This window comes from Palaemon carinicauda, chromosome 38, assembly GCF_036898095.1.
Source record: "Palaemon carinicauda isolate YSFRI2023 chromosome 38, ASM3689809v2, whole genome shotgun sequence".
NCBI classification, from domain to species: domain Eukaryota; kingdom Metazoa; phylum Arthropoda; class Malacostraca; order Decapoda; family Palaemonidae; genus Palaemon; species Palaemon carinicauda.
Genome location: NC_090762.1, coordinates 7217675 through 7232674, shown reverse-complemented (window position 1 = coordinate 7232674; position 15000 = coordinate 7217675). Strand labels below are relative to the sequence as shown.

The 15000-nt window shown below is 37.0% G+C and overlaps 1 protein-coding gene across 2 annotated transcripts in view; it reads right to left on the bottom strand.

The window, feature by feature from the left end:
- LOC137630409 (uncharacterized) overlaps positions 1-15000 on the bottom strand; it is a 448259-nt gene that overhangs the window by 2693 nt on the left and 430566 nt on the right. For both annotated transcript variants that reach the window (XM_068361862.1, XM_068361861.1), the window contains exon 5: positions 11102-11237. In XM_068361862.1, the coding sequence (XP_068217963.1) occupies positions 11102-11237 (136 nt within the window). The remainder of the gene's footprint in view (positions 1-11101; positions 11238-15000) is intronic.

The window sequence follows — 15000 nt, the reverse complement described above, 5'->3', positions numbered from 1 at the left end:
GTTTAGTACTGCACTTGAACACTGTGAATGTTGGGCTATTACATTACGAGATTTAAGAAAATTATCAACATTGGAATTCACCGAAATACTTTCAAGTATGGATTACTGCAGTCGTTACAAGTTTCTGAAACTTCCATCGTAAAATACACAGAAAGACGTCACTTGAACTAACAAAGGCCAGACTTGGACAAAGGTTTCCACGGAAAAGGGTTCGTTGGAAGGTGGGGGTTGGGAAATATTAACCCCCCCGTGCAAACTTTCCATACGTATGTGTTCGTGATTGGTTAACGGAAAAGCAACGGAGTCTAGAGAGTAAACATGAATGAATCAGAATGGGAAACTTGTCCAGAGCAAGTATTTATGTGAAATCTGGGCATGACAAGGTAATAACAAAATGTATAAAAGTAATATAGCAAGATAAAATGGAGTGTATGATAAATAATATTTAATGGGAATATAAAATGAGGTGCTTTTATATGATATTGGATAATAAAACGAGTAATTCTTGGGTCAAACGTAATATGTATATGAGGGTATTACATAAAAGGAATGGTGTAGCTGTACTGAATCAAGTAAAATACTTGAATAAAGTGGGTGAAGTCGAATAGTTGAATGATGAGGTTAAAATGACGTAGGGGAAAATGGGGAGAAGAAGTAATCCTATTGGTGGAGGGGGAGTTTATGCGCAGAAGGTCGAAAGTTGCTATATACATACGAACGAACTAGAGCGACTACAACGGACCTGTAGAATGTCAACAAATAAATGAAAAACACTGTCAATGTTAGCATGTTACGCTAATATTGCTAATGGCAGCTCAATATTACCATATTTTTTCATCGGTTTATTATACATCCAAGAAGGTAATGTATAGAGAAGAAAAGGCTTGTTTTACCATTATATACCGATTCCCCAGTATGTTTTCCCCACCCAAAACCCCGAGTTCCCACTGGGGGTCCCCTATTATCGTTGGATATAGATATATATATATTTCTGAAACTATTCATTTGCAACGGGAATGAGTGTCATTTTCGAAGAGAGCGGAATCTTTTCTATAGGAAAAAGTAGTTTTTCCCTAGGTTACATTGCCCTGTAATACAGTAAAATACTACCAAAAATTGCACTGATATGATATGATATGAAACTGAAATTTGCCATAAGAAATGGACGAGTGCTGGCTAGTTTGGTATTTTTCTCTGTGTTTAATGGGGTCTGGGACAAAATAACTTACATATTGGACAATTAAAATGTAAAGTCTATCTCACTCTTAAGTCCATTGTTTACATCTGAGAGACTGATGTCGAGTTACTGCTGACTGCATATGCTTTGCTTGTATTCGCTTTGGCCAGCTTTTCTGTTTTTTATATGATGTAATCATTACCTGGCTTTTTTAACCAATTAGGAGCTTCCAAATATTTATGCACACGTTTCCGGATGATGTTCTACAACAGCCATTTTTTCCACCCTTCCCTTTAGTTTGAGTTAAACCACCATCACATAAAGACATCTCCAAGAGGAAACTTGAGGGTGTACAATCTATTTCAAAATTTTGTGTAATTTCAACTATGTCGGCAGTTAATTAGAATGGAAGCGCTCTCTGTTCAATGTATAACTGTTGTTACCCACATGAAAATTAAAAAATATCCCCGAAATAATGAGCCATGGGGATTGCGAGCGCAGCTCAACATTACCGCTTGCCTGTACATACGGAGCTAGAAGTTTCCTTTTTCCGCGAGCGAAGGGAGCGCACGGCGGAGCAAAAACCATTAGAAGAACGTGAAGTTATTCCTAGATAATTATGATACTTTAATAATTTTCAGCCTCTTTCATGAACTATATATTTTTCCAACTGGTTGTCAAGTGTTTATTTTGCATTATTGAGCATTATTACTGCTGCAAATAACTCGTTTTTTGCCATTTCCCCACCCAAAAAATCCCGGTTCCCCGCCAGGTTCTCCCATAATTGTCTTTATGTAAAGGAGTCCAAAAACTCATGAACGGGTGGTTTGCCCCAATAATCATGGTCAGAAATGCATGAAACGGAAGATAGCGAGTAGGAAAAAAACATATTTCATGTATTTGGCTAGAAATTAAAGTATCATGTATTTACCGATTGCTGGATGAAAGGTATAGTATGTAATGTAGAACCAGTTTTGTTTGTTAGGCCTACTACACAGGAGTACTAGAGCTAGTCAAGCCATGTTAACTTGCAACTAAGATTAAACTATTGCTTTAGCCTAACGAACCATTATATTTAGCGTTGCTGATGTTAGAGTAACATTGCATGTTAGAGTAACATTGCTAATGTTAGCATACGCAGCTCAATATTACCGCTTGCCAGTACATACGAGCTTGATGTTTTATTTTCCTGCGAGCGTAAGCGAGCCAGGGGCGGAACAAGAACCATTATATATAGTGTTGCTAATGTTATGAACTTCTAGGTTAGGTTAGGTGGGTTTGTTAAGTTCTGTACCCTTTTTGTACCTTTTTATATATTGTGTAAAGGGTATAAGGAAAAATGCTTTAAAATTCACATGCTAATATTAGGTTTGATCTAATATGTCATAGGGCATAGCTGAGTTGGTCTGATTTCTGATTTCTGCATTTGGTGGCAGGTTTTGGCTGCTTGGTTTTAAAGGTTTTGTGATGGACTGCCCTACTTTTCACAAGGCATAAGTAAGCCAAGCAAAGCAATGCTGCGGAGTGAATGTCTTGACTTTACCAAGTATGGTAGAGAATGGGGAGCTAGGCCCAGTCATAACTTTTCTTACGGTTTATGGTAGGCTAAGTAGGCATATACAGTAGTACAACTATTAAGTGGGGAACTCCCATATGTCAAAGTTGATGATAGCTTCTATATATGCTAGAAGAATAGCTTTTGGCTTTTTAGTTGTTGTTGACCTTAATCTATTGCATAATCAATTGGGTAATTATTTACAAGGGAAATTAGCTTTTGAATTTTCATAAGACATATTTTACATCCTGGAGGGCAATTTTCTAACTTGTGACATAGAAATGTGACATTTCTTTGCCCACCAGCCAGGAACCCTTTGCTTACTCTGCCCAACGCAGCCAATGTTTGTGCGCGTTATTTTGATTATCTATATTAATCACTCAGGTCAACTGGTCTGTTCTGCCATGGCTTGCCTCACTTACAATTTAACATTATTTCATTGTTCCTATGTTCTGGCAAGTGGTTTAATTATCAAGTTAATCACTTTGTTCGACTGATCTTTACTCCATGCTGAAGCACACAGCCACCTGTAGGCCTATAGGTCATTCTTAATCATTTTCCTCTGTTTCCCTACAAAGGCAGAACAGACACGACATCCTGGCTATCATCGTGCATTGGACGCTAGGGTTCCTGGCTGGTTGGAGGAGCATTAGATTTCTGGGCACAAGTAGGAATACTGCGTCTGGTGATTTCTTCTTGAGCCTCTATGACATATTTTTCATTTAGTAATTTTTTGTAATTTTTATTACTATTATTATTTTTTGTATGAAATTACAAAATACTAAATGTAAAATTATGTATATATTTAAAGTAAATTTATTCAGGTGTATGGTAAAGAATGTTTTAATCTCTGGCCTGGTCATGAGTGATAAATTTTTCTTTTTGTCATTGGATTGAAATGGTTAATGCCTGTTTGGGGAAGATTAGTGGCCTTTCAAAATTCTATTAGAGTTGTTATTAGTACAGTACAGAGTACAGTACTTTATAGTAATTATAAAAATGGTATTAAAATAATGTTTTAAAAGAGTTTCAGCCTTATGGAGCAGCAGTTCCATCAGTTCATTTTAGGCTGTGCATTATAGGCATTACCAATTTACCTTCATTTTTACTTCCTTTCTTCCGTCTTGCTGTTCAACCTCTATTATTTTTGCTCATAGTACAACCTCAGTGCCAAATGACCTGCTCTTCAGTGCAGGGCCATATGACCCTTATGTCATAAATAAAACTCGAAAAAATTAAAAGCTGCTTAGTTTTGGTAGTTTTAGCATTCTTGGATTATAGGCAGTAGGTTGGCCAAGGCAACAGCCACTTGTTGAGATACTACCCCTATAAAGTTATTGGATCCTTTATCTGGTCAGATAGTACAGCATTGGATCTCTCTCTGATTATGGCTCGTTTTTCCTTTGCCTACACATACACTGAATTTCCTGTCCTATTCTTCACACATTCTCCTCTTTCATTATACACCTGGCAATTTGCAACCCTAAGCTAACTGAATAATTTTTCTTCACTCAAGGGTTTAACTACTGCACTGTACTGTTCAGTGGTTACTTCCCTTTTGGTAGGGGTAGAAGAGAGACTTTAGCTGTGGTAAGCAGTTATTCAAGGAGAAGTTCTTGCCTTTGGTAAAGATAGAAGAAAGACCTAGCTGTGGTAAGCAGTTATTCAAGGAGAAGGGCATTCCAAAGTCAAACCATTGTGCAGTTTATCTAGGAGAAGGACACTCCAAAATCAAGCTATTGGTCTTTAGACTTGGGTAGTGCCATAGCCTGTGCACTATGGTCTTGCACTGCCTTGGGTTATAATATTCTAGCTTGAGGGTACAGTCAGGCACACTGGGTTATTTTCCCTGTTGGAGCCCTTGGGCTTATGGTATCCCGCTTTTTCAACTACGGTGGTAGCTTAGCTAGTAATAATAATTATATTTGTTTTTAAATAATCAGGAAGGAATTTGCATTTTGTGAGATAAATATTTGTTCCTACATGTAATGCAAACCCTTGACCTTTAATAGGAGTATCACGTTGGGAAGGTGAAATGGCTGTTAAACTTTTAACAAGTTAAGTATAGTTGGTGGCCGGTGACTCTGGCCCACCCGACAGGTAGAGGAACCCTTACTTTAAGTCTGGCCACAGCTGAATACCCATGTACCTTACTTCAGCTCGGAAATGGTTGTTCTTGACTGATTACTTTTTCTCTTTCCAGAGTGAGTGCCATTTGCCCTTTATGATGTCCGCCCTTAAGCGAGACATGCATGCAGCTTAGCCCTGGTAAGGGAGGCTGTAATTTTGGCTGCAATATGAGCAAGCCAGAGGTTGACCCCCATCTACTTTGTGCTTTTAGCAGGGGCCATAACTGCTCTGTTTGCAGTCATCCCCCTGTGAGGAGTGGAGGGAATGGGTGCCTTTGCAGTAGGCAGAGATAGTTGAGAAGAAGAAAAAAAAGTCTAAGAGGGAGTCATTGGCATCAGGAGGCATGCTCAAGCTAATGCCGAAGAGACTCTTTAGTTCCATCTTCCTTTCTTCAGGAACTAAGCCAACTGCTTCCCCTTGCGGTTTCTTCCAAAGATGGGTCCTCTTGTGAAACTTTCAGGGGAAAGGAGACTGTTCCCACCCTCCTGGAGGGTTTCTGAGAAGTTGGGGGTATGGCCGGTCCTCCCCTAGGGGGACCAATATATATCTCTTTCTTTCCCAACCATCTCCTCATGCTATAATTACTGTTTACAACCATAGTGAGAATTTGAATAATTCTAGGTTGTGGCCTTCGCCGGGAATTGGTGGCACCCTTTCTGCGGAGAAACTTCTGAAGGTGCTTATGTCTGCCAGAGCCCTGAAGTCTTGTGCTGCTGCTTCTCTGCAGGTTTATCCTGTGGTGGAGGTGTCTGACGCGGCCCAGGGTGGCAATCCTGTTCGTATGGATGAAGATCCTTCGAAGATGCTGTATTTTATTTGAGAAACCCTCAACTGCAGAGAAGAAGACCAAGAAGAGTGTGAAGTGTCCCTCCCCCCTTTTGCCTCTGTCTGCTTCAGACGTGTCACCACACACACGATCAACACTTGCTACCCCGAAGGAGAAGAAGACGAGGTTGCAAAAGTAAAAGACAGCCGGTTGTTTGGAGTTTAGTGAGACACTTGCCAATTCCCCAGTATGGTTTCCTGGGTGGGAAGTAATGCCACACCAAACCTTGAACCTTGGGAAAGCAGCTCGGTGTAAGATTCCAAGAATCTGAATCGTAAGAGACCGATCGAGAGCGTTACTGGCCAGGACTCTAGTCCCTCTCCTGCCTCAAGACACTCCTGAAACACTTTGGTGGCTGATATCCCTGTGAAGAAAGCTGTCCCTGTGAAGAAAGCTGCAAGGAAGAAATGTCAGACAACGGTTCCGATTCTTCTGAAATTGCTTAAAAAGAAGAAGAAGGAAAAGTGCCACTCTGCTTTTTCTCCTTCTGAGAAATGATCACCATATGCACAATCATCATGCACACAATCTCCATGCAACCAATCCACATGGACTAGATCTCTACGAGCACGATCAAGACGTCTTGGTCATTACAAACAAAGAGATGCCACTCTTTCCCCTGTAGGGATAAGACGCTTCATGCTTCTACTTCTCAGTCACCACAAAAGAGGTAGTTGCGGACGGCTCGGTCTTGCTGCACACAAGACAGGAAGGCTCATGCTTCCCGGTTTCGTTCAGTGTGGCAATTGCAAACATCCCAATCACAACACAAGTCCTGTAAACTGCGCTCCTTGTTAACATGTTCTTAGATAATGCACTTACTATCACGCCAATCACGATCACCCCAATCTGGGACATGAGTACTCTCAGGCAGGAGATGATGGTGTTGCTCCCCACGTTCCAAGGAATATAGAGAGGAATTGGTAGTTTTCACCTCCCGATCTCCATCGTCAAAGACCAGTTGTAGCCAATATTTCTGACAACTCTCTTCTCCTCCTAAGAAGTCTCGGTTCCATGGAGACCAAGCTTCAGCAGAGAAGGCATCCGGTTTTTGTACACCTTGGGCCAAGGCATCTAAAGCAACAGTAAATAAGACCCTTCGTTTCTCTAAACGGAGGAGGGGAGTTTCGTCTCCTGAGGCTTCAGGGCCAAATGCAGCTCAATCTAAGAAATCTTCCTGAAAAGAATGTTCCTCTCCAGATTCAGATCGGGCTGCTTCAGACTCCCAATATGAGCATAAGGATGTCAGTTCTATGTATCAGCCTTCTTCCAAAGAAGACAAAGCTAAGAAATATTCGGCTCCAGTAAAGTCAACCTTCGACAGATGATCGTCTCAACAGACTCATGGAGGTTGTGTAACCCTTTCTTTCAGTTCTACATGTAGCGGCATGTCAGTGGCTATGTCTTCTAGGACATGTTTCATCATTAGAAAAACTTGTTCCCCATGGTCCCCTCTACCAGAAATCTGTACTGTTATGATGGAAGTATACTGGTAAACTTTCACCAATCCTCCCCATTCCTTGGTTTCTGTGAACCAAGAATCTAAAATAATGGTTGAGCAACGGAAACCTCATGAAGGGAATTTCTCTCGACTCCCTCCAGAGATGCTGCTGTTTGTAGAGGCATTAAAGGATGGGATGGGGCACACACCTGAGGGACAACTCTGCCTCGGAATGTGGTCTGAAAAAGGAAAAAGGTCTGTACATCAACCTGTTCGAAATGCTAGCCTTGCTTTTAGCCCTTCAAATTTTCAAACAGAGTTTGATAAGGCACTCGGTAATGTCGATGAGTGACAATACTACCATGGTGTCAACAAGCAAGGAGTGACTGTTTCACAGGACCTGTGAGAGTTTGTGAGGCAGACAAACACGAGAGCATCGACAATGGTGTGTAGCTGTCAGCAAGATACATTCCAGGCAAGAGAAATGTACTAGAAGACATGTTCAGCCGCTGGGGCCAGGTAATAGGGGTAGAGTGGTCCCTTCTACCAGCAGTAGTAGAAAAGGTTCTGGCCTTTTTGGGGTTCTCACATTATTAACTTCTTCATGATACACCTGAACAGCATGCTTCCAATATATTGTTCTGAAGTTGCAGATCAGGCAGCAGTGATGAAGGACATTTTCCAACATCCCTGGAGCAATTGGGATGCTTATGCTTTTCTGCCTTATTCATTAGGCTATCAACAGTGTTGGAGACCGTGAACGTCAGGTTGACCCTGGTGGCTCCCAAACGGCCACGAGCCGAATGGTTCACCGATCTGCTGATGCACCTCATCAAGTTACCAAGAGCAGTACTTTGGCAGCCTAACCTCTGTGAGTCCCACCTGAAGATTCCGCAACTCCATGGCATATGTCACCTTATGTGTGGTGGTTCTCCTGCATCTCCTTCTAGCAAAGGGCTTTTCACAAGGCACTGCAAAGATGTTTTTGGATATTTGCATAGATCTTCTGCTGCAGTCTACCATTGGAAGTGATCCATCTTTTGTGATTGGTGACGTAGTCGGAATATTTCTCTGATCAGAGCCTCTCTGCAAGGAATGGCTGATTTTCTCACCTTTCTTTGCTGGGAGATAGGAGCCTCTCTGCAAGTAAAGTCTAATTTATGTGCACAGAGGCGTACCCTCGATGACAAGGGTGCACTAAGTCAGGGTTATTGGCTTTGGGCCCCACCTTAACCTTCAAGAAGAAGCTGGAAGTGCCAGATAACCTTCATTGCGCACTACCTTCAGGAACACACCCACAGGTCCCAGGATACCTTTTTCCTGGGACCGTTGGCAATCGCTCAATTGGTGTGGTAGTGAGCCCAGCTCCCTCATAGGACAAATAGTCTAGAGTGGAAAGTATGAATGAATTGCAAGTTTTCCTTTCTTCCCCTCTTTTGGTGTGCAGCAGTCATGCAGTTATGTTACTGAACCAAGTGCTAGATGGGGATGATCTATGCACCAGAGTGACTTTTCTTTGCAATTTTGTATTGTATAAAGTATTTCCTACCATCCTCCAAACAAGGTAGACAGTGGATCCATTGTATACGCATTCATTAATCATGTAATGCCCATACACTGGACAACTTATTCTTTGGATATCGATACCGTACTTCATTGACTTACCTTACCAATTTGGTAATGGCCTACTCTAACTCAGTTTGCAGTACTATGCATAGAAAGTAAGGGGGTTGATAGGAGTCTTGACTTTGGCTCCTCTTTCATTGACATATCAGTTAACCAAGCCAGTTTTGGTCATAGAAACTCTCCCTCCTAAGGATAAGCTTGATGGTTTGTATTACGTGTAAGAAAAATTAACAGATTTTAAAGTAATTAGTATTTTTTCCAATTATACAAACTTGAGACCTTTACATGGCCCACTTCGAGGCCTCAAGTTTTTATTGTCAGGAAAAATAAAAATTACTTGAAAATTCGTGACATTTTCTGAGTATATAGCTAGATTTGTAAGATCCAGCCCATCTGTATTTTGTATGGTTTGGTAACTAAACATTTTCAAAAGAAAATTCAGAGATCGTGGCCAGCCTTTATCTTGGGAATTTTGTATGACTTCTTTTTGGAAAGCATTTTAATTGGCGAAGTTACTTTATTACAATGTTAGGTTATTTATTCTCCCTGTTATTGATCATAATGTTCCTTAAGGAAGTTGTGGAATTTTAGCTTGATTAGTTTATGGGGATAGTACCTGAGTATACAAAGTATGGTTACTATATATTTACTGCCTGTATTTGCATGATATTGTCTTTCATACTACACATCACCGACATAAGGCAGGTCAGGCAGGAAACATAATGAGGAGTATCTCCATGAGATACTAAATTTGGGAATGTTGGTGGGTTCAGATCCTCGTTTCTTGCACAAGGGATATTATCCCTTTGACCCATTATTTAACTTTACTCAAACCAACCAATGTTCAATAATTGTCCTAAGCTTAATGAAATAAACATAAGATATTTTAGTTTTTATTAGATAGGTTTTTACACCAGAGATTATTTTTAACCTAAAACAAAATAATTTCAAATGGTTAAGCAAATCAGCATTCAAGAATTACTCATTGATATTTGTGCAATATGTGAAAATTCAACTGATAGACGTGATTATAATTATTGTTTGGGAAAAATTACCCTTTTTATTGTTGATCCTAAGTTATTCATGAAATGCCCAGAGGCCATTTCTTGCCAAATTGTTAGTTTCTATTAAATTATCATCATGGCACTTTTATAGGAATATTGAAAATCTTAAAAATTGATAATTTGTATTGTCACATTTAAAGTTATTTATTTAAAATCCATTGACTAGTTATTGTGACTGTTAATTTGTTGACGCAAATTATTAGTGTTGTCCCCGTAGTGGGTTAGTGCCATCAGTGCACTCACTGTGTGCACTTTATGCTCTACTAGAGGTTCTTTGTGGGACGCAATCTGCACTCACTTTTTAGTCTCCTATTTAACCTCTTCCTATTTCTTTCTTTGGTCTTGCTGCCCAACCTCTTAGCTTGTATATCATAATGTAAATGCTGGGGGTTCTTCCATTTGCACCTTGCTGCTAAATGGCCTCTTCCGCCTTGGTGCTGGGCTGTATGGCCCAAATTCCATGTTCAATCCAACCCTGTCATTATTGATGTTTATTGATAATATAGGTAAAATACGTTACTAATTCAGTGAGAAAAGTGATATGGTTTTAGTTTTTAGTTATAAAACCTAAACATAGTTAATTCTTCGCGTAATAATTTATACGAATATTGAAGGCCATGATCTCTCTATTTTGAATCACTAGCTGTTTATTGCAAAACAGCAATAAGATAGATTAGCAATTTATCATGATTTTGCATTGTCATGCATTAATTAAAAATGACCTGTATCATAATTCGATAGTTACTGTAAAGATAAACTCACGAATGATATCAAGCAGCTTTTGGCATTTTTAGCAAGTAATCAACAGTGGTATGTAATTTGAACTTTTTGTATTTTGTGTGTCGCGTGTCGATTCGATTATTCATCAATCACTGGTCAATATCATAAAGAAAAGTAAAGATTATCATTAGCTTCTAATTATCTCCGAGTGTTTTACTAGATTTTAAAATGACATAACTGTCATTTGTTTGTTAGTAAAAAGAGAGAGTATTACTGTCACATTTTTTATTAGTAAAAAGGAACTAGTACTACTGCCATTTGTTTGTTAGTAAAAATTAAGTATTATCATCATTCACAAGTCAATGTATTATCATCATTCACAAGTCAATGTAAAAAGTAAAAATTGCTATAAAAAAAATACCAATCACCAACCAAATATTTCAAATAAGACTCCAATGTCATCAAACATAAACACGAGAAGGATAAAATCCCTAGTATCACCCATCACTAATTAATTTAAAATTCCAAATACTGCATCGTAAAACACAAATTAGCAACTCACATGAACGCCTCTTTCAACTCGTCCTGATTGCTCGTGTCCTTCATCTTCTTGCTCATCATCTGGAGGAATTCATTGAACTCGATCACACCGTCTGTTGTCGTCTCGACTCTTGCCACCAATTTCTTGATTTCTTTATCTGCAGTGAGAGAGAGAGAGGAGGAATTGATTGCCGAATTAATTGCTAATTGTTTAGTGGACAATATTGCTGGTATTGAAGTTGGTGACTAGTTTTGTCCTATTTTTTTTTTCTGATGCATGTCTTTTATTACTGTTTTTTTTTTTTTTTTGTACGTTTTGTTTTGTGTTTTTAGGTCTGTCCCATATGCAGTATGATTGTATTGTTATTATTAGAGTAGCGTTATTATTATTATTATTATTATTATTCATTATTATTATTCATTATTTATTAGTTATTATTTAATATTATTATTATCATTATTTGTTATTATTATTATTATTACTAATTATATATTTATTATTATTATTATTACTTATTATTTATTATTATTATTATTATTATTATTATTATTATTATTATTATTTATCAGTATTTATTATTATTTATCATTATTATCATTTATTATTATTGTTATTATTATTTATTACTATTATTTATTTTGATTTATTATTATTTATTATTTATTATTGTTATTATTATTATTTATTATTTGTTCTTATTATTATTTATTATTATTGTTATTATTATTTATTATTATTATTATTATTGTTATTATTATTTATTATTATTATTATTATTATTATTATTATTATTATTATTGTTATTATTTATTATTATTCATTATTATTAATATTATAATTATTATGTATTATTATTTATTATCATTTTTATTAGCTATTATTATTATTTATTAATATTATTATTATTATTATTATTTATTATTATTATGTATTATTATATATTATTATTATTTTTATTATTTATTATTTAATATTATTATTATTATTATTTATTATTATTATTATTATTATTATTATTATTATTATTATTCATTATCATTATTTACTATTTATTATTTATTATTATCCTTATCATTATCATTATTATTATTATTATAATAATTATTATTATTATTAGACAAGCTACATTCCTAAATGGATAAGCAAAATGCTACAAGGTCTCCAGCATGGAAAGTAGCCTAGTGCAGAAAGGAAATACTGTAGAGAAGTAACAAATTACTGACTATAAATGAGAAATAAATAAGATTATATATTAATATTTGCAACAACGTTCAATAGATACGTCATATATAAACTATGAACCGAGGCATGTAAAATGCTCGACAGAAAAGCATTTGCAAGAAGTATGAAATTTTGAAGTTCCCCCTATTCAACTATCGGATTAGGAAGATCATTCCAGAATTTGGTCACAGCTGGAATAAAACTTCTTGGATTACTGCATAGTATTAAGCTTTATGACTGAAAAGATACGACTTGGAATTAACTGCATACCGATTACTACGTACTGAATGATGGTCAGGGAAGATCTGAGTGCCAAACATTTAACAGAATCATGAACAATCTTATGCCATAGGCATAAAGAACTAACTGAACGACGGTGCTAGAAATTAACACCCAGATCAAGGATGAGTTTTTGTCCAACAGATTAATAGAGTCAGTAGTTGAAAACAAGACTGGAGAAAATATTCGGAAAATGGCAAAATGAAAGAATTAAATAGAATGAAGGGATTAAACATTTTCTCAGGACAGATTGATCGCCAAAAATATTTCATAAAAGTAAATTTGCAATTAAGAATCGCCTAGAATTTTAAATGAGTTGTACAGTTTTGGCTAACTGTATTAGAAAATATACATTACACTTAATTTTGTTCAGATTTACATTACAATTGTAGTCATGGAAACAAATGTTGTAATTTAGAAGAACATACTTTTTTTTTTTTTTTGCAACTGTCTCGTTACGTGTTGGTTAGTATTATCAGTAATGTCATTCGTTCTGAACCTCTGACATTTTATCTATTAATCCGCTCTTAATGTCAGCTACTTCATTAATGGCATATGCATGTCGTGTTGTATGCTTGTATTTATACATAGTTTAAGCGATAAATGCCCATCCATTTTGCATCTCTCTCTCTCTCTCTCTCTCTCTCTCTCTCTCTCTCTCTCTCTCTCTCTCTCTCTCTCTCTCTCTCTCTCTCTCTCTCTCTCCATGATCCATTTGATTATTTTAAAGATATGAATGCATGCTGTATATTCACACGAGAAGGTACAGAAAAAACGCATTTGTTGAAAATCTCTCACAAATGAGCCGTAAGTAAACTAGGTAAAACAATGACTAGCTTTTAGCACGGCAAGAAAACAATAGCATCCGTGCGAGGATATGTTATGCCTAGTAAAAGTCTGAAGGGGGCGGGCGTCACGTATTCAGGACACAGAGATTCCTGGCCCTCTCTTGCCCTATACCCAATCCCTGGCTAAGTCCAGAATTGGGAAGAAAAGAAGAAAACAAATGCCCGGCAACAATGAGCGTAAAAAGCTTCCTGGCTTTTAACTTTGTAAAGGATATTTTTGTACACAGCTCAACAATGGATTTTTCTTTTCAAATTCTTCCTTTCTCATTTCTGATTTCAAGCTGTGTTGACGTTCCAGTAATGCATGTTGACGGGAGGAGGAAGAGGCCGAAGGGGCTGGACACTCGTGACCCCCTTTTAATGAAGTAGTTCAGGTCCAACGTTAGTGAGATGTACTTTGTTGATAAGGGACACCTTTGGAATTAGTTGAGGCGATAAGATCTGATTGCGTGTAGACAAGGTCGTTTGGGGCGGGTCGTCCTTTTTGGGATGTGTATTATGCATTGCATGCCATTCGCTGGTAGATCCGATGCTGCATGGTTTTGTTAATGGAATTTTAATGGTGATGGACTACCATGAATGAGTGCGTGGTGCAAAAGTCTGAATGAACCGTCGTTTAAGCTGGATGTATATCAATGAAGAAAGTTTATCCTTCACAGTTATTTAGAATTAAGTTTGCTCTAAATATAAATGTCGGTCATGATTTAGACTTATTATTGCTTAGTATATTTTTATATGAGCAGTTCCTTATATTGGCTCATAAATTGATTGAGTGATTGATTTGGAGTTTTCTGGCATTGAGGAATATCTGAAGTCTCATGATACAATATTTCCCAACAACAGACTCCATTTGATTTTTTTTTCTTTTTTTTTTTTTTTGCAAGAATTGGACTAATTTCATAGTCAAAATAATGCAGATGTTAGGATAATGTTGTGGCATCAATCACCATCGCTGTTATGATGCCAGATAATATCTAATAATCAATCAGTAGAATGTTACTGGTAGAGCTGGGTAGTTATAGTTATACTCGGGTATATGTTCCAGACATTGATAAGGTAATTAAAAATATGACATTGTTTTGCATGCGGAACTCTTTTCGTTTGCATAATAGAAGTGTGTTTAAATGCTATAAATTGAGGTTTATGAAAGGGTTAAGTATGTTACCATGTATTAATTATAATTTTAAAGAGGATGTTATACTTTATTATCCTGAGAATTAATTTTTTGCAACATCAAATTTTTTTCTCTCTCTCTCTCTCTCTCTCTCTCTCTCTCTCTCTCTCTCTCTCTCTCTCTCTCTCTCTCTCTCTCTCTCTCTCTCTCTCTCTCTCTCATATGGGCTAATACTTTTGAAGATAGAACAACTCATGCATTTGGTTTTGCTTTAATGCTGTTCATATTTAGTTAACAAACGAACTTTTTTAGTTTTATTTTCTAAAATCATAACAAGAATTTTTGTTATGATAAAGATTATATTGTTATTGTTCTTTTGCAGGCGGAGTTGATTGAAAGATTTGTTCGTTTCCGTGAGTCCCAAGCATCTTCAGGTAAGTCAAACGAAACACTATTTA